The sequence below is a fragment of the Microcaecilia unicolor genome, unplaced genomic scaffold (genome assembly GCF_901765095.1).
Source record: "Microcaecilia unicolor unplaced genomic scaffold, aMicUni1.1, whole genome shotgun sequence".
Classification (NCBI taxonomy): Eukaryota; Metazoa; Chordata; class Amphibia; order Gymnophiona; family Siphonopidae; genus Microcaecilia; species Microcaecilia unicolor.
The window spans coordinates 3,884-29,966 of record NW_021963819.1 but is presented as its reverse complement, the minus strand read 5'-3'; the positions used below and the strand labels follow the sequence as shown (position 1 = coordinate 29,966).

General features: G+C 41.7%; 1 protein-coding gene across 1 annotated transcript; it reads right to left on the bottom strand.

The window, feature by feature from the left end:
* Positions 1-2,741: 2,741 nt before the first annotated feature.
* Positions 2,742-25,472, bottom strand: LOC115459665 (calcium-transporting ATPase type 2C member 2-like; the record flags this gene model as incomplete). Its single annotated transcript, XM_030189472.1, has 4 exons — positions 2,742-3,738; positions 4,348-4,489; positions 4,831-4,926; positions 25,325-25,472. Coding segments are annotated over 4 exons (514 nt in total), but the record flags the coding sequence as incomplete, so codon positions are not given.
* Positions 25,473-26,083: the final 611 nt, after the last annotated feature.

Here is a 26,083-nt window from a genome sequence, read left to right as displayed (position 1 = left end):
CAAGGCGGCTTATACTGTACATGTTGGTGACAGAATTCAGGATTTCACAGTAGTACATGCACTGTGAACACATTATTGTCTGTTCTCTGCTGCCAAACACATAATTTGTTTTACAAAATACATGACATTACTTTCTCAAAATGACTCTTGCGGACAAACTACAGAAGAACTTTAGCGGTCTGACTGGTGAACACACAGTGCTGACCCAGCCTCCTGATTACAGGAAAGCAATCATAGTAGTTTGTTCAGTCACAAGGCTCTCTATAAGCATGCCGATGGACTAGAAGTTTGATATGACCTGCTACACGAGTTCTGGAGCAGCAGTGCGAGGATTAGGTCCCAACTCATTTCAAGATATGCCAATGAATGCTCAGCAGACAGTAATGGTTAATTTGGTTTCTATGTAATTAACACATTTTCAGAGTAAATTCTGAAAGCATATATAGACAGTGTTGTGTGGATGTTATTTATACAGTAAGAATTTTTTATAAGTCATCAAAGATAATTGAGCTTAAGGGCTCTCTTTTCCCATGCCTTCATCTGTCAGTAATTAAACAAGGTAGAATTGATTCTGCATAATTATACACAAGTAAAGCAGGTACAAAACATACATGCACCACAGCACACTCACCTTTCCTGCTGTGCCAAGAAAACTTTCCACCTACAGCAATTTGAAAAGAGTACAGAGTGAAAAGGTAAAATATTTTCCCCCAAAATGAGCTTCAATGCTCATAACACTGGACGACTTTCTTTTAGGCTGGCACTTTCCTCTTGCTCCTTTCGGTTTTGAGTTAGAATGAGCCTCATATTGGAGGGTATGGCACTGTAAGCCTGGATTCTTTTCCTATTTAGCCCTTCTTTGCATCAAAGTATTTTAATTTTTATAATGTAAACTGCCTTGTTATATTGCCTGCAATAGAAAACAATTTCAGTACCAGAATTCTACTGGCTCAAGTCATATCACTGTGGTGTAGGGTATCTGACAGACCAAGGTAGGCCTGGGGAGGAAGAGAAGATGAGAGCTACTACAAAAAGGTGGGGGCTTAGGCTGCATGTTAGAAGACTGCCCCTCCAGCCCTGTGACTGGGCATGTCAGTTTGGGAGACAGGGTCAAAGATGGAGAACAAACAAAAACAAGTATATTTATTCTGATGATTTTCTAAAATTTTAGCAGCTGAATCCAGTTAGAAATCTACCCCCTCTGTAAGGAAGGTATTAGCAGATTCGGTTTTCAGCCTACTTTCTGAAGATAATTAGGCATACATCACCATGTCTGTGTTTCTTATCCTCCTCCCCCAGCTTGTCCTATTCCTCTTAGATTTTCAGGATGGATCAGGAGCTTCCCCAGCTTCTTGATGACCACTTTTTTAGGGTGAATGTATCCATGTGAAAGCACAAACATGCATGCGTGCATTTCATAAAATCTGCTAAATTAGCTCAGCATGGAACTTCTTGTCTATTAAAGCAGTTGCTAATCATACCTGATACATAATATTGCAGTCATCCACAACAAGGAAGATACAGCAATCTGTGATGTTACTGCATTGTACATTCATTTTCTATTATTTAGTAAATCAAATCCTTGTCTTCTAGCATAAGGTACTGAAATCATTGTGGCTGCTGAAAGAAAGTTGCTGGTGGTCGGGGAGCATGCAGGAAGGCCACAGGACCTAGGTAACCAGCTATCAGCTTCATGAGCTGTGGCAGCTGTTTAAGACTACTGTGGAGGTGCAGCTGTGTATGGGAACATGTATTGCTCATCGACTTAGGATAGCAGAGAACCAAAGACTGTCTAGGATAAAGGAATCAAATCCTGCATGTGTCAACACTTACAAAATTGGGAAATAGTATTAGCAATGTTATGGAGGACCAGGCAAGCTTCCCTTAACTGGTCATACCCTACTGTAACCTATGTTACAATGTAAGGTCTTTATAATAAAGTGCAACAAGACATTTGGGAAGAAACCAATTTTAACATTTACAATAAAAGCAGGAAAGTACAGATTTATAGTACTGGTGCTTCTTAGCATACCTCTAGGATGCAATGCCCAACAATCCCCTCTGTTTGGCATAGCAGTCTAAACCTTCACACCTGCAGCATTGGAGAGTTCATAGAGGCTTACCGTGGTTTTGTTGCCCTGGCTGGTGAGGCATGTTTCATTTTGGCCACTTGGACAGAGGTCCCTCTTGATTCATATAAAAGCAGGCATAGTACATAGAACCTGCTTCCTGGAACACATGGATCCAAAAAAACTGCTGCTCTGCTGACTCACCTTGAGGTTAACTGAAAATCTGGTATGAATCAGGTGCAAAACAAAAAAGCTACTAGCTTACACATGTGCATTGGTGGACTCCCTCCCCTCCTCCCCCCCCCCCCCCCCCCCCAAAGCTAAATGTTCCTTCATGATCTATGTACAGCCTCTGACCTATCCAAAAAATCTGGTGTGGATCAGACTAACAAACAGTGATAGTCATGCACTATGTGGATACCAACCCCCTCCCCCCTTTAAATACCTATCATGAGCCTTAAGAACCCTATGGCAGAAAAATTCTGATGTGGACCAGCTATCAAGCATATTGTACATGCATCTTCATGGACTAAAGAATTTTGAACAATCTCTTTTTCCTACTTTTCTTGGCCTTCCCTGACATGCCTTAAAAATGTAGCATTAGCAGGAGACCAAATAGAAAGTTATTTGTAAAGGTGACAGACACAAAGGGTGATTTATAACCAACCCCCTTCCTTTGGGAAAACAGCCTAAAATCCTATACAGAGAAGCCACATATTATGCTACACTATAGCTTCTGCCCTAAAGAAACATCCAATGTCAATGTATTGTACATTTTTAAATAGCCATCCAGAAAAGAGCAGAGTGGGACAAGTTAAGAGTTGCCTACAATACACAGTGAAGGCTAGGAGATGTACAGAAGCAGTAGGATTAACATTCAATCACACCTCCTCTCCATATCATCTGGAAAATCTGGCCAAAGATTTGTCTCTGTCACCGTTTTCTTAGATCCAGTTTATTAACCAAATACATGATGAACCAAGCATGTAGAAAGAAAATTAAGTGGGTTTAGGGCAGATTATCACCCTGTTCTTTCCTAGGCCATGCTACCAGCTGTTAGATTTTCTGAGCACCATGTCCATTGCCAGCAGTGGATGTGCTTGAAAGTGCAGATTAAAAAAAAGTATTCACATTTATTAGGCAGGTATTCAGCAGTTTTCAATTGTGCCGGAGCTTCATCCAATCAAAGGGAAGATTTTTTCCATTTGTGTTTTTCTGGTATTTGCAAAAAGGTAAACAGTTCTTTTTATAAACAGAGGAATGATCATTGGAAATGATGTCGAAATTTGACTGGACGTGGAAGTATCTCTTGGCTGATTGAACATCACCTCACTGAGGTACTTTAACCATGAAGGTGCCTTTTGCTCTCGCATTGACATGGCAGGTGGCAATCTGCTGTGCCAAGAAATGGCTGAAGGTCTGTGTTATGTGTGTGTAATATAAAAAAGAATGTGCATAGTAGCCAAGGCTGCTGCAGTGTCAGTTAAATTAAAAAAAAAAAACTCAAAAGAGACCACAGCTGGGGTTCAAAGTGAGACAGTTCAACTGAGTACGATTTCTTCATTCTGCATCTTCACATGCTTTGTTCTGCAGCACAATTTTTCACATACTTTTATCAGCTCTGACACTATAAAGACGGATGATGATAATCCAGTCAGAAAAAGGAGATCTGCAAAAGAAGTGTGGCGAGAAATCTTATCACTTTTACCATATGGGCTCTCTTGCTGTTTTGATGCTAACTAGAAATTAACCCATTACTGCACATTCAGTACAAAATCCTTCTCTTAGTCTTTAATGCCTTTCACTTAGGACAGCCTTCTTATCTTTCATCCCTTACCATGCCATAGTCCGCCTCTTGTGCCTGTTCCATCAACGACCAGCCTATGCTTCTACCTGATCAGAGACTTATACAACATGAGCCTTTTATTTTCTTGCTCCTGTGGTGTGGAACAATCTCCCTTTGGAGATTCATTGTGAACCTTCTTTACCTAAATTTAAAGCAGCCAATAGGCTTGCCGGAAAATCCAGTGTGGTCCTGTAAATTGCTTTCTGTTTCTCCCTTCTGTCCTCTCCCTTTCTTCCTCCCTGTCCTCCCAAATCTTTCTTTTATGCTAGGTTTGATTGATTAACATGTCTTCCTCTTTGTCCTATCAAAAAGATGTAGTACTTTGTCCATGTTATTTAGTCTGCAAACCGCTGAGTTCTGCTTGTAGCGGTACAGAAAACTTGAAATAAAGAATTTCTTTTCTTCCTTTTTTGATGTGCTTGGTTACCTTACCTAGTACTTCTAGATTTTGAGTGAGGAAGACCTTCTGTAACGGAGGAATGTAGATCACAGCCATCTGTCCCAGAATTGATCCCAGCACAGAACACAAGAACATGGGGTTCCTGCAAAGCCCTATCTCAAATATAGACTTGGTCTGAAAATGCAAGCAAAAGTTTCAGTCAGTTCTCCTGCCCTCTATTTGGCATAAAGTTTCAGCTCTGGATTGTACATTATTCTGTAACTACTATTTCCATGGAACATTACAAAAGTGCTGATACAGAAAACAAAATAACTATTACAAAAGTTTTAAATCAACCTGAGATATAAAGTGTCTCTTGCTTTGTGAGTTTGGCTTTCAAAGTTTTACCATCAAACATGCTTGGCAGGACTCGACATTCACAACAGATACTCCTCTTTCATTAAAAATACAGCCAACTCTGGTAGCAATAATTAAATTACCTACAATATGAGAGTATAAAGAGAAATTTATCTCACCAGAGAACGACAAGACAACGCATTGAACATATCAAAAAACACAAAGCAAGTGAAGGTCATGGTTGTGGTTCTAGGTGTTACTTTGCCATCAGGAATCTGAAAATTCAAATGGAAAACAGATTGTTAAAAGTACATTGGATGAGATCCTGAATGCTCACATCTTAAAACATTCATTAATGTTTAAGTATTACCTCTATGAAGCATATGTGATACTGCTTTCTATATACCAAAATCACAGGGATTCTGCCAGCTGTGCCAAAATGTGTGTAACTAATAAAATAGTCACTGCTTAAAATCAGTGAATGTCACAAGCAGAATAATATATCTTTAAAAGCTGAGTTTTAACACTGGACATATGGAGGCAAATAGACTAGATTGTGCTAAAAAGTTCACACAAATCATATCCTCTGTCCCCTTTTTTGCTGACTCAGATCTATCTACATCATGCACAAAAATGTTTTAAGGCCAATCCACATCTATAGCTAGCAAATGAAAGGCAAAGAGGAAGGTAAACAAGATCAAATGTGTTTCTAAGCAGGGTTTCACACCTGTAACAGATGTTTTCCATAGACAGCATACAACTTAACAAAAATATACTTGTGGTTTAAAACAAACTTTCTGAATAAGCAGGCTTTAATTTGCTTACGAAACTGACTATAATTTATCCCAAAAAGCAATGAAGCTTGAACATCCTTTTCCAGAAGAGCTGCTTGATATGTTAAAAAGGCCCAAAACATAATCACAGATGAAAGTATGAGGTCCCAGGGTACAGGAGGCTTCTGTAATTGTAGATTTCACTTCCATGGATATTCACTATATGCGGTTCATGTCACTTAAATGCATCTCCAAAAGACACCATTCAAAGCAGATCAATCCACTTTGCTTCATTATGTACATAAGTATTGCCATCCAAAGGTCCATCTAGCCCAGCATCCTGTTTCCAACAGTGGCCAATCCAGGTAACAAATACCCGGCAAGATCCCAAAAATGTACAAAACACTTTATACTGTTTATCCCAGAAATAGTGGATTTTCCCCAAGTCCATTTAATAATGGTCTATGGACTTTTCCTTTAGGAAGCCGTCCAAACCTTTTTTAAACTCCGCTAACCTAACTGCCTTTACCACATTCTCTGGCAACGAATTCCAGAGTTGAATTACACGTTGAGTGAAGAAAATTTTCTCCGATTCGTTTTAAATTTACTACATTGTAGCTTCATCGCATGCCCCCTAATCCTAGTATTTTTGGAAAGCGTGAACAGATGCTTCACATCTACCCGTTCAACTCCACTCATTATTTTATAGACCTCTATCATTTGCTCTGAATTTGCTATGTTATACATCATGGTTTTGCTTCACTTTTTGCATTTCATATCACATTATTGTATGCTCGCTTTATCAAGCTCATTTGCATGAATGTAGTCTTATCATTACTGATTGCATGCTTTGTCAATCCATAAGACATTAGAAGCTACATTTGTTGTTAAGGCTTGATTATATTATGGATTATTGGGTTGCTTTACTTAGTCACAATGCTAGCTTACAATGTGTTAATTGATTGTATTAGCACTACTCCCTTACATCTTGGTTCTGTGAGTAAATGTGCACAAGCTGCCATGCACTTGTTTACCTGCCATCTAGTAATTAGGGGGGGAGGAATGTAAGGTGAGAGCTTGGTTTAACAACTATATGCTATTATTATGGATAGTGCATGAACTGTGCCCTAATTTTGTTAAGGTCTACAATCCAAAAGAGAGCTGCTTTTTCTAAGAAATTGTTCAAGGACTGCTCAGATCACCCGACTTGGATTGAAACCTGATCCTCTTGTACTATACCAAGAACTCTGTAGTCTGGGCATGGAGGACGGTCACAGCACCCATGTCACTAGACCGTTTGGAGCCTGAGTTCTTGGAATTTCACCTTAATGATGCAAACTGGATGTCCTTGTGGTTTACAGGGTCACAAGTTCCAGAACAATGGGCGGTACCTGTGGACCAGGTGCTATAGCCAGAACTGTACATAACTGGCATATTCAAGGACAGTGTTTGTCTAGTGCTGTCACAGGGTCAGGTGTTAGCACTGGAACTGAGCTAGCAGTCTCTCAGCTCGAGAAACATCAGTGTTCCTGCCAGTGGCGTAGCTACGTGGGGCCTGAGGGGGCCCGGGCCCCCGCAGATTCGCCCCTGGCCCCCTGCCGACGACCCCCCTCCCGCCACCAACCTTCCCCCACCATCGCCGCCAGCCCCGCTACCGCATGATTTACCTTGATTGCTGGCGGGGATGCCCAAACCCCGCCAGCCAAGAGTGTTCTTCAGCGCTGGAGTTAGTAAACTCCGGCGCCTTCATTCAAGAAAGTTCGTCTGAAGGATCAGCTGGTTTTGACGCCTTACGTCCTGCACCGTGCATGTAGCCCCGTGCAGGACGTAAATGCGTCAAAACCAGCTGATCCTTCAGATGAACTTCCTTGAATGAAGGCGCTGGAGTTTACTAACTCCAGCGCTGAAGAACACTCTTGGCTGGCAGGGTTTGGGCAGCCCCGCCAGCAAACAAGGTACTTCATGGGGCGGGCAGCGACGGCGGCCGAGGGTTGGTAGCGGGGGGGGGGGGGGGGGGGGGGCGTTTAAGAGTGTCGGCGCAATCGAGCGGGGGAAGGGGGTTGCCGGAGGGGGGGAGGCGGCTTAACAGTGCCCCCCCATCTCAGGCTCTGGCCCCCCCTCCTGGCAAGGTCTGGCTACGCCCCTGGTTCCTGCAAAGACTTCTCTGCATCTTCTTGCCTGCATTCCAGTGAGAGGGACTCATCACAGCAAATAGCAGATGTGGATCTGAAACTGTGGACACCCAGAGACTGCTTCTCTTGTCAGGTTGTAACCAAGCTCTTTATCCTAACAGGGAGATAATCAGAAGGCTTTAATTGGGGCCTAGGTTAAGCGTGCATTTACTCTGCATTATTTTTACTTTTCTTAAGTTACTTAGTCTCTGTTCTGATTCTGTCTTTGTATATAACATTGTCTGTGTCATTATTTAATTGCTTTGGCTTGTAATAAAGTTAATTCTAATTTTATAACACTTGGGCCTTGTGTCTTGTGCTTGCTAACTTAACAGGGCTGTGGACTTGGATCTATAAATCAAAGAACATGATTGTGATTTTCCTAAATTCCAGAATGCTAATTAATTCACATTCTTAATTTCACCGCCCTCTAGGAGGCGGTGTAATCTGTTTTGTCTCCACAGGTAGAACCATGAGCCTTCCAAACAAGGAGAACCAGTTCTAATAAATCCTGTGCCCAGCCTTTGTTGGAATTTGTGCAGGGTCACAGTGTGATGGGAAGATAACTATTAATGTGAGACTGGGTGTTTTGAACAAAAGATGACTTGCTTTACATTTTCACTGCTGGTAAGGGGGTCTACTTGATGGATGCTGTTCAGAGCTTCCCAGTCTAGTGACTACTTGTGAGGCTGAGGAAGTAGTTCTGAATATTTAATGAACAGATGTGCCTGTTAAATATTAGATACTGGACTTTAAAAACCAAATTACCAAGCATTTTCCCTGGCTACATTCCAAGATATAGTTAAGGTCAATGATGCCTCTTTGTCTTACAAATACCTGAACTGCTTAGATCATCGCCTCCCTCCCCTCTCCATTTCCTGCAGTAATTCCAAACCTGCATCTTGAATATACAGTAACATAGTAGATGACGGCAGATAACGATCTGTACGGTCAATCCAGTCTGACCAACAAGATAAACTCATTACATGCGATACTTTATATGCATACCTGACCTCGATTTGTCCTTGCCATTTTCAGGACACAGACCATAGAATTCTCCCCAGCACTAGCTTTGCTTCCCAATTACTGATATTGCCACCTAATCTCCACTAAGCTTCTGTGGATTCATTCCTTCTGAACAGGATTCCTTTGTGTTTATCCCATTCTGTTACCGTTTTCATCACCACCACCTCCTGCATGAGGGCATTCCAGGTTTCTACCACCCTCTCTGTGAAATAATACTTCCCGACATTTTTCCTGAGTAAATAAGAGAACTATCTGGATATGTAACCATGAGAGCCGCACTGTGGCCCGGCGTTCGCCACAAACTCTCTCTTCAAAGCTGCACAACTGACTATGGAAGAACAGCAGCCTATTAGAGGAACTCAAGGAATGTTTAAGGTCAATACTTGACCTCCTCAGCTCTGTACTTATAACCATACTTCAAACAGCAAACAAAGGAAATCAACAACTCTATGAGAGCTACACTGTGGCCTCTTGCTGGATATAAACTCTCCCTATTGCAGCACAACTGACTTTGGAAAAATGGCAGCTTAAATGAGGAATCCTACCTAATTACTGCGAGTCATAGCGTAATTTTGAAGTCTGCCACACTAGCACATTCACACATCCCAACCTTATGAGTTCCTGAGACAATATGACCTCTCCTCACCATCAGTAGCGTCTACCTTCAAGGAGAACTCAGTTCTCAAATCTTTAACAGCGCACATTTAAAACTGACAAAGAGCGCTAAACCCTGACTTAAACTAGCTCAAAAAGCTATCACCATGAAGTGGCTCACGTGGATTTGCATAGGACTCTTGAGCACGTCGGGCAGCAACCTAATCCTATCCCCGTAATCTATAATCAGTCTAGAAAACCCTGTATTAAGAAACACCCTAATTGTAATGTCAGATACCTGCTAGACAATGCCAATATATACTGTCAGAATACCAGTATGGTTACGGACCAGAACAAAATGGCTAACATTCAATGGCCTAAAAAAAACCCCCACTACCTTTTGCAATTAACCAAACAACTCTCCCTTCTGGAACACAAGTCTCAACACACTCCTGTCCCAGCCATCTATATCAACGCTACATCTGTGGGGAACAAGGCTGTCTTACTCAGGGATCTGCTAGAATCTTTAGATCTGGGCTGTTTATCTCAGAAACATGGCTCACAGAAGTTTATAGTCCAATACTGCCCTACATCTATCCACCCGGTTATGGTATTCTTCATTCTCCAAAACAAGGTAAAAAAGGAGGCGGACTTGCTCTTATCTTTAAGAGTTTTATCAACATGTCTTTAGTTAGTTCTGAGGTTTTCCATGAACTGGAATACATGCTATGCAAATTCTGTGATGATTGAAAAGAGCAAATCAAATTGCCTTACTCCTCATTTACCGTTCTCCGGGAGCTTGGTCCAAGGCAGAACCACTACTTGTAGAGATTACTTCCTCTACCATGTCACGATTCTCAAGGATTACCTTCCTGGGAGACTTAAACCTACACTTGGAAAACAATGCAGACACCAATGTCCAGAACTTCAAATCATTCCTGAAGGATCACGAACTAACTACATTCTCCGAGGATGCAACTCATGAAAAAGGACATATGTTACACTTCATGACGTCCTATCCTAATAGCTTGATTAGTTCATTCAAATGGAAGCCAGTACCACGGTCTGACCTTTCCAACTGGATTTCACCATTGATACCTATAAGTCAAGCTTAACCAGAGAAGTCATCCAAACATCTCCACCAGAGGTAAAATTAACGAGGCCACTCTCTGGTCGGAGCTAACAGATTCCCTCACAACCACATTTCCTACACATGGTTTGATCAAATCCCGCTGGGACACCAAGCTGAAAGCCACACTAGGCAAAATTGCTCCATCACTAAAAGAGTCAAAACATCCAGAAATTCGCCATGGTTTACAGAGGAGCTATCCATCCTAAAAAACAAAAAAAGGAATGTCGATGCCTTAAAAAGCAATGGTGAAAGAACAAAGATACTACTGATAAATCCAAATGGAAGTCAGTCTTCTGATGCTACAAAAAGAAGGTAGCTGACTCAAAACGCCAATACTATAACAGCCTAATAGGTCAAGATGATCTTAACAAAAATCTTTTCTTCTTAGGTAAAATAATAGCTTCCACTAGTAAGGATGAACATTCACAGAAAACATGTCCCACCGCCCAAGACCTCGCTAATCATTTCGCCAATAAGATCCTCCAAATTAGGTCCGAACTATCTAAGCCTACTCCAACAGAGGAAAATTCCAAACCCATAGTTCAGCCATAAACTCCAGAGATCCTACAACCCAAGGACTCAAAACTGACCAAAACTGGGAATCTTTTCAACCCCTGAGGATGTAAGATCAATATTGTTGAAATGCTCCCAAGCCAACTGCTCCCTGGATCAATGCCCAAAACACCTACTCAACTCCACCACTATGGAAGCAGTAAACTGGTTACTCGATGATCTCAATGAGCTGTTAAAAACGGGCTCTCTTTCTGATATGGGCAAAATTGTTCTCATGACTACTGAAGGGATCTGGGCTAGACATAAAACATTGCCTTCAAACTACCGTCCAGTGGCAAGCATACCCCTTTTTACTAAAGCATTAGAAACTTACATTAGTAAATAACTCTCTTTTTATGTGGAAAATTTTTCTATTTTACACTGGTCACAATTTGGCTTCAGATCGTCACATAGTATGGAAACATTACTGCTAGTTTTAACTATGTCAAACACCACCTTTGCAAAGGCAACCAAGTAATTCTTCTCCAATTCGATATATCGACAGCATTCGATAAAGCCAACCACACCTTGGTACTCGAACGCTTAGATGAGATAGGAACAACAGGGACTGTGTTCAAATGGTTCAGTGAATTCCCTTCAAATTGAAGCTTTTCTGTCAAGCAAAACAACCAACTTCAGGGATCTCCTTCTCCTGTTCAACCTCTGTGTCAATCCCTTGCCTCAATACACCTGGGACTTAATGAACTACTATATATAATCCTTCACGGATGACATCCTGCTTCTCTTACCAGTAACAGCATCAAACAAAGATCCAACTCTGTCTGTAGCAAATGGTATGACTGCTAACACCTGGGCCCTGACCAATAAGCAAACTGAATGTGCAAAAAATCAAGGTCCTGTGCTTCTGAAATCAGGGAGCTGAGGTTCCATCATCGATATCTTTGTCCAATGGTCAAAGATTTACAGTTGAATCTGAAACCAGAGTATTAGGGGTCTTGCTTGATTCCTCACTCACCTTCTCTTCTCTTCCCAGCTATTGAAGAAAACACTATTCAAAAAGAGACAGCTACGTTTAGTCAAACCATTCTTCGACCAAAAAGCCTTCACACTACTAGTCCAAATGTTAGTCCTACCTCACTTGGATTACTGTAACGTTCTATTTCTTGGTATTAAGTGTCAGTATCAGAAAAAACTGCAAATCATACAGAATAAAGCCGCAATACTAATATACAAATTGAATAGATATACTAGTGTTTCAACTCATCTAAACAAACTGCACTGGCTGCCCATAGCAGAAGGACTCAGGTTCAAAGCTGCTTGTTTAGTTTTTCAAATCTTGCAGGGCTTCACTTCTGAACTGCTGACTAAGACTGCTTCGCTATATCTGATCCAGTCTAACAGACTTAAACAACAACTAATGCTAGCATCACCATTTCAAAAGACAATTCGAAATCAGAAGATTTTCAGCTCCCTATTCACCATACTTGGAGTCAAAATACGGAACTCTCTACCTATTCCCATCAGAACAGAAAACAGCTACCTCAACTTCAGGAAGAGGCTAAAAACCTCTTGGCAGAGCACAGTGAGAAGTGATGCTGGGGGAACAATATCAGCATAAGCACGAGGTCAGTTTCCTTGAGAAAGCTGAAGACTGCAAAACGGGACCCCGTCGGAATACTAAGATAGGTGCTTGACACTTAAGTGCTTGATGCTTTAAGATCAAATTACAGGATATATTGAGAAATTTAAATAGTGCATTTCATAAAGGAGGTTTTTTAGTCAATGAAGATCTCACCCCGTAGACCAGAACGAAATAAATTCTGGACTGGGGATACAGAGGCTTTTTCCTCCATCATAGGGTGATAATTATTGCCACATTGTTTGCAACCACCGTTGGAATATTAAATAGCGCTTGTACTGAATATTGTGGTTGAGTCCTATTGATCAGTTAAAAGTTTATTACACCTAGAAATTTTACCTCCCTGGCACTCCCTGTCAATATCGAGGTAATTGGAATCACTCATTATAGCATTGCCCAATTTGTCAGCTTTCCTAATTTCTGTAAACATTTCTTCATCTGTCAATTCGTTCTGTCCCGGCGAACGGTAGTACAGCCCTACAAGAATACTCCTTCACTGCAGACATGAAATTTCTATTCATAATGATTCCACACTGCTATCTGTCTTATGTGGAATGTTTCTTTTATTTGATTCAATTCCCTCTTTAACATATAGCGCAACCCCCCCCCCCCCCTCCAATTTGATCCTCTCTATCATTACGACTGTGTAGGAATCTGGGAATGTGAAAATAGATCCATTTGGACTACCAGGGACTATTTTTGTGGGGATGTGGGCCAGAGGCCCACTTGAACCAACAGGAACTATTTTTTGAGGGCGTGGGGTCCAGGAGCCCAATGCACTACTAGGGATCTTTGGTTATTTGAAGTGAAATGCCACACTTCAACCTCAGATAACTCTCTTGCTCCTGGGTGCACCTTTTGCACCTTTATGCCAGCCCTGAGCTACTGTAAAGATTCAGCATTAGAAGAAGAGTATAAACACACACTAGATTTTAAACATGGCTTTTTACACAGAATGATTTCTTAATCGGTGATTTCGATGTAACATAGTAAATGTCAGCAGATAAACACCTGCACAGTCCATCCAGTCTTTCCAACAAGGTGGCCAGGTTTGAATCTGGCAATCTGCATAGGTTCCACTTCTTCATGATTTTAACACTGGTATACCTAAGTACATAAGTATTGCCACACTGGGACAGACCAAAGGTCCATCAAGCCCAATATCCTGTTTCCAACAGTGGCCAATCCAGGTCACAAATACCTGGCAAAATCCCCCAAAAGCTCAATACATTTTATGATGCTTATTCCAGAAATAAGCAGTGGATTTTCCCAAGTCAATTTAATAATGGTCTATGGACTTTTCCTTTAGGAAGCCGTCCAGACCCTTCTTAAACCCCGCTAAGCTAACTGCCCTTAACACATCCTCTGGCAACGAGTTCCAGAGTTGAATTACATGTTGAGTGAAGACAGATTTTCTTTGATTCATATTAAATTTACTACTTTGTAGTTTCATCACATGCCCCCTAGTCCTAGTACTTTTGGAAATAAACAAACGATTCATGTCTACCCGTTCCACTCCACTCATTATTTTATTGACCTCTATCATAACTCCCCTCAGCCGTCTGTCTCTTCTCCAAGCTGAAGAGCCCTAGACGCTTCAGCCTTTCCTCACAGAGAAGTCGTCCCATCCCCTTTATCATTTTCATCGCACTTCTCTGTACCCTAATTCCACTATCGGGGCATTTTCGAAAGAGAAGGGCGTCCATCTTCCGACACAAATCGGGATATGGGCGTCCTTCTTTCAGGGTCACCCAAATTGGCATAATCGAAAGCTGATTTTGGGCGCCCTCAACTGCAGTCCGTCGTGGGGATGACCAAAGTTCACAGGGGCGTGTCGGAGGCGTAGCAAAGGCGGGACTGGGATGTGCTTAAGAGATGGGCGTCCTCGGCCGATAATGGAAAAAAGAAGGGCGTTCCTGACGAGCATTTGGTCGACTTTACTTGGTCCATTTTTTTTCACGACCAAGCCTCAAAAAGGTGCCCAAACTGACCAGATGAGCACTGAGGGAATCGGGGATGACCTCCCCTTACTCCTCCAGTGGTCACCAACCCCCTTCCACCCTAAAAAAAAAATTGCCGGCCTCAAATGTCATACCCAGCTCCATGACAGCAGTATGCAGGTCCCTGGAGCAGTTTTAGTGGGTGCAGTGCACTTCAGACAGGCGGACCCAGGCCCATCCCCCTACCTGTTACATTTGTGGTGGTAAATGTGAGCCCTTCAAAACCCACTGTACCCACTTCCAGATGCACCCCTTCACCCCTTAGGGCTATGGTAGTGGTGTACAATTGCGGGGGGTGGGGGTTTTTTTCTTTTGGGGGGGGGGGGGTTGGGGGACTCAGCACCCAAGGTAAGGGAGGTATGCACCAGGGAGCAATTTGTGAAGTCCACTGCAGTGCCCGGTTGGTGTCCTGGCATGTGAGGGGGACCAGTGCACTACGAATGCTGGCTCCTCCCACGAGCAAATGGCTTGGATTTGGTCGTTTTTGAGATGGGCGTCCTCAGTTTTCATTATCGCCGAAAACTGGGGACGACTATTTCTAAGGTCGACCATCTCAACATTTAGGTAGACCATCTCCAAGGTCGACCTAAATGTTGAGATTTGGGCGTCCCCGGCCGAATTATCAAAACGAAAGATGGACGCCCATCTTATTTCGATAATAGTGGTTTCCCCGCCCCCTCATGGGGCCGTCCTGCAGGGACGCCCTCAGGAAAACTTGGGCGCCCCGTTCGATTATGCCCCTCCACATCCTTTTTGAGATGCGGTGACCAGAACAACACAATATTCGAGGTCCGGTTGCATCATGGACCGATACAAAGGCATAACATCCTCACTTTTGTTTTCCATTCCTTTCCTAATAATACCTAACATTCTATTTGCTTTCTTAGCCGCTGCAGCACACTGAGCAAAGCATTTCAACGTATCATCAACAACGACGCCGAGATCCCTTTCTTGGTCGGTGACTCCTAATGTGGAACCTTGCATTACATAGCTATAGTTAGGGTTCCTCTCTCCCATAAGCATCACTTTGCACTTCCTCACATTAAACGTTATCTGTCATTTAGACGCCCAGTCTTGTAAGGTCGTCTTGTAATTTTTCACAATCCTCTCGCAATTTAAGAACTTTGAATAACTTTGTGTCGTCAGCAAATTTAATTACCTCACTAGTTACTCCCATCTCTAGATCATTTATAAATATGTTAAAAAGCAGCGGTCCCAGCACAGACCCCTGAGGAACCCCACTATCTACCCTTCTCCATTGAGAATACTGACCATTTCACTCTGCTCTCTGTTTTCTATCCTTTAACCAGTTTTTAATCCACAATAGGACACTACCTCCTATCCCATGACTTTCCAATTTCCTCTGTAGTCTTTCATTAGGTACTTTGTCAAACGCCTTTTGAAAATCCAGATGCACAATATCAACCAGCTCACCTTTATCCACATGTTTGTTCACCCCTTCAAAGAAATGTAGATTGGTGAGGCAAGATTTCCCTTCACTAAATCCAGGTTGGCTCTGTTTCATTGCTCTGTAACTTTGTTCTTTATAATAGTCTTTACCATTTTGCCCGGCACCAACGTCAGGCTGACTGGTCTATAATTTCCCGGATCCCCTCTGGAACCTTTTTTTTTTTTTAATATCGGCGTTACATGGGCTACCTTCCAATCTTCCGGTACCACGCTCGATTTTAAAGATAATTTACATATTACTAACAATAGTTCTGCCAATTTTGGGGCAGACACAGTAGAAGTCTGCCTGGCACCATCCTACTTCCCAAATACTGGAGTTGCTGCTGAAGCCCATTCCAGCCTTGATCCCGATTTGTTTTGCCACAGTAGACGTCTGCCTGGCCTTGGTCATACTTTGCAACCTCTGAAGCTGCCGTCATAGCTCACTCCAGTTATGAGGTCATTTGCTTTAATTGGATTCCATCCCTTTTCTATATAGTGTTCCTGTGTTTATCCCACGCATTCTTGAATTCAGTCACCCTTTTTGTCTTCACAGCCACCCACGGAGATGGCATTCCAAGCATCCACCACCCTTTCTGTAAAGAAGTATTTCCTGATACGTCTTCCACCCTGCAACCTCAACTCATGACCTCTAGAGTTCTACTGAAAAAGATTAGTTTGCATATTAATACCTTTTAAGTATTCAAACGTCTGTATCATATCCCCCCATCCCTCCTTTCCTTTCCTCTAGGATATACATATTGAGGTCTTCAAGTCTCGTCTCATACATCTTTTGGCACAAGACCCTTATAATTTTTGTCACCTTTTCTGAACCGCCTCAAGTCTTTTAATGTCCTTAGCTAGATACGGCCTCCAAAACTGAACACAATAGTCCAAATGGGGCCTAACTGATGACTTGTACAAAGGCATTAACATCTCCTTCCTTCTACTGAATACGCTTCTCTCTATGCAGCCTAGCGTCCTTCTGGTTACAGTTACCACCTTGTTACATTGTTTTGCTGCCTTAAGATCCTCCGACACTATCACCCCAAGGTTCCTCTCCCAGTCTGTGCATATCAGCCTCTCAACTCCTAGGCAAATACAACTGCTTTGGGCAGAATGTTTTTTCTAGCAAAAAAGGTGCCGGTACTCAAATGTCAGGCTACCTTCAGGGTTGGGGTGACCACTGAGGGACCCAACCCACAATTGCCAGGCCCACTGAAACCAGTCACAGAATCCTTGACAAGGCAGAACTGGTGTGTAGAGCCTGAGCTCTTTCATTTAACTTGGGGACCATGGGTCAATTTTAGCAGACAATGGAAAAGGTGCCGGTACTCAGTACCCCCAAGTACCCCCTCAAAATAAAGCCCTGGTTTGGGGTTTCTATACCCTATGTGCATCACTCTACATCATCTTTGCAATAAATTTTAACTGCTAAACATTAGACCATTCTTTTAATCTTTTAGATCACTTCTCATGTTGTTCACTCATTCCGAGGTGTCCACTCTGTTGCAAATCTTTGTGCTGTCTACTAAAAGGCAAACTGTGCCTTCTAACGCTTTGGCAATGTCACTTACAAATATACTGAATAGAATCAGCCCCAATACTGATCCTTGGGACACTCCGCTACTCACCTTTCTTCTCAGTCAATTCTATTCACTACCACCCTCTGACGTCTGTCAATCAGTTTCTAATCCAGTTCACCACTTTGGGTCCTAACATCAGCCTGTTAGTTCACAAACCTCCTAAGATGAACTGAAGTCCACATCTAGTGCGTGTCCTTGATCTAGTTCTCTGGTCAACCAGTCAAAGAAAATCAAATTAGATTTGTTCAACATCATTTTCCTTTGGTAAAACCATGCTGCCTCAGATTTTGTAAGCCACTGGAAACAGAAAAACAGACAGAAAAAGACCATATGGCCTATCCAGGCTGCCCATTCATGCCATCTATCTCCCTATCGTTCCCTTAGATATCCTATGTACTGTTTTCATCTCCACTTCCACTGGAAGGCCTTTCCATGAATTCACCACCCTTTCTGTGAAGAAGTATTTCCTCAGGTTACTTCGGTCTACCCCTTTCACCTTTATCCTATGGCCCCTCGTTCCAGAGCTTCCTTTCAATTGAATAGACTTGCCTCTTGTGCATTTGTGCCACATAAGTATTTAAATGTCTATCATATCTCCCCATCTTGCAAAGCATACATATTGAGATCTTTACGTCTGTCCCCACATGCTTTATGATGAAGACCATTGACCATTTTAGTAGCCACCCTCTGGACTGACTCCATCCTATTAATTTCTTTTTGAAGGTGCAAGTCTCCAAAATTGTACACAATATTCTAAATGAGGTCTCACCAGAGTCTTATACAGGAGCATCACGACCTCCTTTTTCCTGTTAAGTCCTGCCACAGATGAAATAGTGTTCCCCTGAGGACGCTAACGAAGCGAAACATGCCAGCATGTAGGGAACCTGCAACAACATACGCTTTGAACAGTGGACTTTAGTCCCACTTTTAGGGAGTAGTGCTAACTACGGTCAAATTTTTTTAAAGTCACAACACGGATGGGGATCCCCACAGGACGTCTGACTCACCAGTGAACTCCTGCACTCTTGAATGAGCTAAGTAGAACTATCTTTCAAATATTTTTCAAACATTGTCAATATAACGGACAACTCAGAATATATTGTGGTAGGGATAGGAAGGCAGGAGTGCTATGATGTTTTAAGGGGTGTTAGCAGTATTATACTGAAAGACGATCCTGTGACCCCTCCTACTGAGCACCATTAGCATATAAAAAAAAAAAAAAATATTATATTACACAATACACACCATTTTTTATTAATTTTTCATTTTTTTTTTCTCTAAAAAAAAAAAAAAAAAAGACTGGGTGGTTTCTTTGTACGACACTTATTAAATTTTAACTGCCAGACCTTCAACCATTCTTCTAATGTTCGGAGATCCCTTCTCATCGTTTCTACTCCCTCCAGGGTATCAACTCTATTGGCTATTTTCATGTCATCCGCAAAAAGGCACACCTTTCCTTCCAATCCTTCAGCAATATCGCCCACAAATATGTTAAACAGAATAAGCCCCAGCACTGACCCCTGAGGAACTCCACTGCTCACCTTCCTTTCCTCCGAGTGGATTCCGTTTACCACCACCCTCTGCCAGTCAACCAGTTTCTTATCCAGTTCACCACTTTCGGTCCTAAGTTCAACCCTTTCAGCTTATTCATGAGTCTTCTATGGGGGACCGTATCAAAGGCTTTGCTGAAGTTCAAGTAGATTACATCTAGCGCTCGTCCCTCATCCAGCTCTTTGGTCACCCAGTCAAAAAAGTCAATAAGATTTGTTTGGCAGGATTTTCCTTTGGTAAAGCCAATTGCCTCGGGTCCTGTAACCTGTCGGCTTCTAGAAAGTTAACTATCCTTTCTTTCAGCAGCGACTCCATTATTTTTCTTACCACCAATGTGAGACTTACTGGTCTGTAACTTCCCACTTTTTCCTGTCCTCCACTTTTGTGAAGAGGGACCACATCCGCTCGTCACCAATCTCGCAGAACCTCTCCCTTCTCTAAAGATCTATTAAATAAATCTTTAAGAGGTCCCGCCAGGACCTCTCTGAGCTCCTTTAGTATCCTGGGATGTATCCATCCGGCCCCATAGCTTTGTTCACCTTCAAATTCTCCAGCTGTTATAAACTCTTTCTTCCGCAAACGCGCAGTATCCACTCCATTCCCAGACATTCCCTCGGCAGCCAACCGCAGTCCTTCTCCAGGATTTTCCTCCATGAACACCGAAGAGAATAATATCTACTCCACTCCTATATATGTTCTGTCAACCAACAGAGGAGGTCCTTCTCCAGGATTATCTTCTATGAACACAAAAGTATTTGTTTAGCATGACCACCTTTTCCTTATTACTCTCCACATATTAGTTCTCAGCAGCTTCCAAACTCAATTCCTTCTCTATCCTTCCTCCTTTCTCCAATATACCAAAAAAAAGGTGTCATCACCCTCTCTGTCTCTAGCCATTTTTTCCCACCTGCACTTTTGCCAGCCATATTTCTCTCTTTACTTCTTGAGTTTTATGCGGTAGTCTTTTCTATATTCTTCTTTCTGCCACCTGTTTGCCTTTATTCCTTCAGACACTTGTTCGGTGAACTAGTGCAATGGCTTTATACATCTTCCCACATTAATATTTCTTACTAAATCTTACTTCTGATGAACATAGGAAAATCAAGAATAGCACAGCTTATCCAAAAATCTTAACCTTTTTTTTTTGCCTATAATCAGGAAATGCATATATTTGAACCTTTCTGTAAATATTTATTTGAAATTTCTAAACTGCATTATCCATTAATCCTGTGAGACCTTGTATTTGTCTCTTTCTGTACAGCGGGAAAACAGATCTTTTATTCTTAGTTTTGAACTGTGGCAGAGCTGTTCTGCCCTAGTGATGTGTGCCGATATAACTTACTGACTCCTTTTTCGCTGACAGAAAATGAAAAATATAGCAAAGGCTTAGCAGTCCAAAAAGGAGGGAGAAGAGGAAAGAAGAATTGTTCTCCTAGGGCTGGAAGCTTTTTTCTCTTCGTCTATCTACTCTATCCTCTTGAGTTTTACATGTTATTCTTCCCCTCCCTACAGATTCCTTTCATTCCCCAACAACCACTCTTCTCCCTCCTGAGAACTTAACTTACTCCTCCCCTGAACATGGGGAAAAAAGCTCCCCATGTTAGCTCTGCCAGAACTTGGTTGTTGCTTTTTGAAAGATGTGTGCCAACACTTTCTTGAGACAGAATAGGTATTAAAACTCAGGCTGTGCAGCTTCTGGTTGTATCAGCAGATCCACTAGAGCCATTGGGTGCTTGCAGGGATGGGTTATTGTTCTGGGGAAACGTTGAGAGCAATTAGAAGGGGACGGGGAGCATTAGTGAGGTATAGCCAGGCCTCCATCCCACAGGGAAACTGAATGAGGCACCTCTTGCTGGTAGACTTGGATCCTTCTCTCAAACCTTTGACCAGGGCCCTAGCATGGCTAACAATGACCCTGGGTTAAGGACAATTTGAGATGAGAGTGCGCATAAAACCACAAGAAGGGGAAGGGACAGAGGAGTTGTTAGGGTGGCTGAAATTGTTCTGCTCTTCCTCTTATGAATTCATGAACACAAAGACAGGAAAGCTGAACTTAGTCCCAGAGCAGTAACTGGCTTTAAGACAAAGACTCGAAAACTCACCTATCACGATTAAATATTTAAACACAGGGCCTGAAAAACCTGTTTAAGTTAAAGGTTCAAAGTGCCAGCTGACAAATGCTTTCAGTGATTAATCTTGCAAAAGTACTCCTACCCTGCTCACCCACAACAATCAGTACCAAGTCTAATCACACACAGAAGAAATCCATACATGACAATGGGAGCAAGGAGTCGGGCTGACCCACACAGCCAAGTGTGAAAATAGAAAAAAAGTACAATAATTTTAGACTGGTCCAGTGGTTCTACAGCAAAAATCCTGTACTCTGAGTCAGCTGGGGCTGGGCTGTTCTGTGAAGACAACATTCAAGGAGTGAGGGAGTCACTGTCATTATTATGAGTGACAACTGGTGGCCAGATTTAGAATCAATGATACAGGATTCGGGAAGGACAATTCTTGCAATGACCAGATCACAGCAGTGAGAGAATAGACATTACAATAAGGGGGAGAAAAAAAAACCTCTGGTAGTCCCAAACTAATGGTGCCAAGATCTTAGCTCTGATTCCAACTGTGCTAGGAGGAGGAACCACAAAAACAATCTTACAAACCAAAAGAAGACAGCAATGAAACTAGGAATCATTACCAGTGCTTTACAGAGCTACTATGTCGAGATGATTTGCTTTTCCTGTTCCAAGTAATTCTCTCTGGGAAAGAACTCCTGCATATACTCAGGAACACGTTGCTTAACTCATGAGGAAGATTTACAAATGCAAACAAACTCTATGCTCAAAGTACGCAAATATCTGGCATTCAAATCCTACTAAAGCAAACAAATTTTTTTTTTACTATGCTCTATAGTATCTACAGCTTGCCAAACTTCGTCATATCAATTTAAAGTATCTGAAATCTTTATGTTTGTCGTTACTCCTATATTCTCTGAGGATAAGTGGGACAGCAAGTCCAACAGAGCCTGCATGGATAAAACTCTCTACTTAGTAAAAACTTCTAGAAGCCTGTTAGAGGCACACTATGCATGCATCTGACTTCCTTTGCATCATCTCATGGACCTCCTGTCTTGAGGGGTCTTTATAAAGGCACACTAGCATTTTTAGCGTGCTCTAATTATTAGCACATGCTAATGCTAGAGAGGCCATATGGAGGGAATATATGGTCATCTCTAGCATTTAGCGCACGCTTATTTTTAGCGAGCACTACAAACACTATTATGCCTTTGTAAATGGGGGCCCTTAGTTTTTCCACAGCATGTAAGCCCTACCCACTCTCTCAGAGAATTTACTTATAATTCTCAAATTCTTCTTGTCACATGTAGATCGCTCTCTTCTTCTTAGCTTCCTTAGTTTGGTTAGTGATGGAAATGGAACCCATGGCTGAAATATTAGGTATCCTCTATTCCTCAACACCCTCCCTCCCCATAAAGAAGGTATAAATATGCCCATAATGTGAGAAAAGAGACCCTTGGAAAATGAGCTCAATTCACCTATCAGTTAGATTAGGTCAACCTGGTTGTTTTTGATTTCTTGACGTAGAGGTTCCTTCCTGTCCTCGCCTTCACATCTTTTCTTTACCTTTCACTATCAATTAAAATGTTCTATTACGTATTGTGTTGACATTGTAAGTAGAATACTATGCCATACTTTGTATTTTTATTTGAATATGTTTACTGCTGTAATTGTCTATTGCTCATGTTTGATCTATTCTACTGTTCACTGCCTTGAGTGAATTCCTTCAAAAAGGTGGTAAATAATCCTAATTAATAAAATAAATAAATCTATGCTCCCAAAATGTCAATCATCAGTCCCAAATATAATTTTGTATCAAAGGTCCCTTTCTTAAAACAAGTGTCCAGGACTCTGTTCCACTACACTAAGCGATACACTAGTCAAGGAACAGTTAAGCAAAAATAAAATGAAACCTGTCCATCAAAATGCCATAGTCAACTAAATGAATACATGGGACAAGTTTAATGAACGGGCTGAGTCAGCATTGCCGTGCGGCAGCCGCTAGTGAGGTTTAATAAATGGGAGGAGGGGGAATTAGTTCATTACAGCAATCAAAATGATTAGGTACCTGGAGTTCCCAAAAATCCAGCTTGACAAACATTGGTACATTTAAAAAAAAAACACACAAAACAACTGACCCCTTTTATTTTTTCTCTATAACAAATAGAGGGGCTGAGTGTACAATAATAAAACTTGGCTCAAAAATAGGCTTATGAGAGCTATAAAATGATCATGCAAGAAATATGCAGTACGATAAATATTCTTTGCAAACTTCACATTAACAAAGGTACTTCAAAATGTCTCTCCAACAATTGAACAAGATTACGTCACATGGTATAACCACCCCATCAATTTAACCCGAACAAGCTTTCTTCCTCTTTTTTTAATGCATAGAATATTTGACCTGGGCTTCCAGGATGGTATTTTTGAACAGCATTCATGCCTAATGAAAATTTTTGACCTTTGCAACTGCTCCTCTAATGTTTTTTTTCACCATTCTTCTCACTTTATTTTAGTCTCCTTTTTTAAAGTTACACACTAATGTATTGGATTTTCTGTGTGTACTTACTCCAAAGCTGATATGAAATGTGATCATTTTATGATCACTGTTATCAAGCGACCCCAGCACCATTACCTCCTGCATCAGATCATGTGCTCTATTAAGGACTAGGTCAAGAATTTTTCCTCCTCTAGTTGGCTCCTGTACCAGCAGCTCCATAAAGCAGTCCTTGATTTCATCAAGGAATTTTACCTCCCTAGCATGCCCAGATATTACATTTACCCAGTCAATAGTGGAGTAACTTAAATCACCCATTATTTTTGTGTTGCCCAGTTTGTTAGCCTAATTTCTGATAACATTTCTACATCTATCTGTTCATCCTGACCAGGTGGACGGTAGTACACTCCTATCACTATCCTTTTCCCCTTTACACATGGAATTTCAATCCATAGGGATTCCAAGATATGTTCTGTTTCCTGCAGAATTTTCAATCTATTTGATTCAAGGCCCTCCTTAACATACAATGCTGACCCCTCCACCAATTCGATCCACCCTATCACTACGATATAATTTGTACCCTGGTATGACAGTGTCCCACTGGTATCCTCCTTCCATCAGGTCTCAGAGATGCCCATTATATCTAATTTTTTATTTAGTGCAATATATTCTAACTCTCTTATATTATTTGTAGGCTGCTGGCATTTGCATATAGACATTTCAAACTACGTTTGTTGTTCCTATTTACATCTTGCTCAGCAGTTGACAGTGTTAATTTCCAATCGTTTGTCTGATTTTTTTTTTTTTATTTAAAGAACACCTGGGGGCTCATTTTCAAAGCACTTAGCCTTCCAAAGTTCCATAGGTTTCTATGGAACTTTGGAAGGCTAAGTGCTTTGAAAATATGCGATAGTCTACTATGGTCTCTATTGCAATCTTGCTAACAGGATACCCTATCTTCACTGTTTTGGTGATATCTTTGGAAGATACCTTGTTTGAAACCATGCGTTTTTCAACATCAGACATCTGCACAGCCATAATTCCCCCAGTTATTCTGAAGAGGTCTCACCACACACACAACAACAACAAAAAACAACAACCCACATCTTTAAAAGGACAGAAAATAAGCAACCCTAAATAGGAATAGGATGACTGTACCTAACTTCCAAGATGGTTTGTGGTCGACTCCTTGGCGTGGCAGTTACAACCCTAACAGAAATGCTACAACTGTATCACACTTTCAAAAAGGCATCAAGTGATCAATGGCTAAGGCCATCACTGAGCCTCGGGAGGTGAGATATTTTTGACCAGTAGCCTCACAAATTTTGGTGGCTGTATTAGTACAAAATGTTACAGCGTGATATGGGAGAAGGCCTGGATGTCTGATTAAGAAGTTGCCTATAAGACCCAGACTGGGAAATGACTAGGCCTAAAACAACCTGGCAGTGGAGGCTTGCACTGAACACCGTTGGACATGCTTGCACAGACGTGGATCATGTCTATATCAGAAACGGAATGCACATGAAAGGCATAAGGGGAGCGGATATTGTAAGCATTTAAGCATAGAAAAATATATACTAACCTAACTAAAATGGCTAAAGGAATCTAGACTCACTGAACTGATTGTTACGTAGTAAATGATGACAAATAAAGATCATTCTTACCTCTTTCCAAAAGACAAAGAGGGTGCCACTGATGATAACAGCAGCAGAGATGAGGATTTTCAGTACTAGTGATTTACTTAGAATTGAATCCTTAGCATTACGGGGTGGCTGTTTGATGGCATCTTTATCAACTGGTTCAACCCCCAAGCTATGGAAGAAAATACAACATATACTGTATGAAGCCCCTCTTGGAAAACACAACATGTTCTTAACATCTCATTCCATAAAATAGAGTATTTAGGCAAAATCAGCACAGAACAGTATTCTATAAAGGGCGCTCCAGGATGCACGCCCTTTATAGAACGCATAGTGCTGGTATTCACACTCAATTTTGGGCACAAGGATGCGAAACCAGGCGTAGATCCTGGCATGTAAGTTAGGCATGGATCCCCTCAATTTTATAATACCGTGTGTATCTTTAGTGAACGTCCCTGGCCCACCCATGCTCCTCCCATGGCCATGATCCCTTTTGAGTTGCACGCCAAAATATTTGCTCACAGATCTTTATAGACAACACCTAATTGGAGCCAATTAATGGCAATAATTGGTTTAGTGCCCAATGATTGCTAGTTAATGGATCATTACTCAATTAAGATGCGCATGCAATTTGGGCTCACAATTTTGGATGCCATAGATAGAATCCTGGCACTTGGAAACAGGGGGCGTACACTGTATCGCTCCATGGTGCGACCGCACCTTGAGTATTGAGTATGTGGAGGGGCATAATCGAATGCAAACGTCTATCTCCATGGGCGTTTA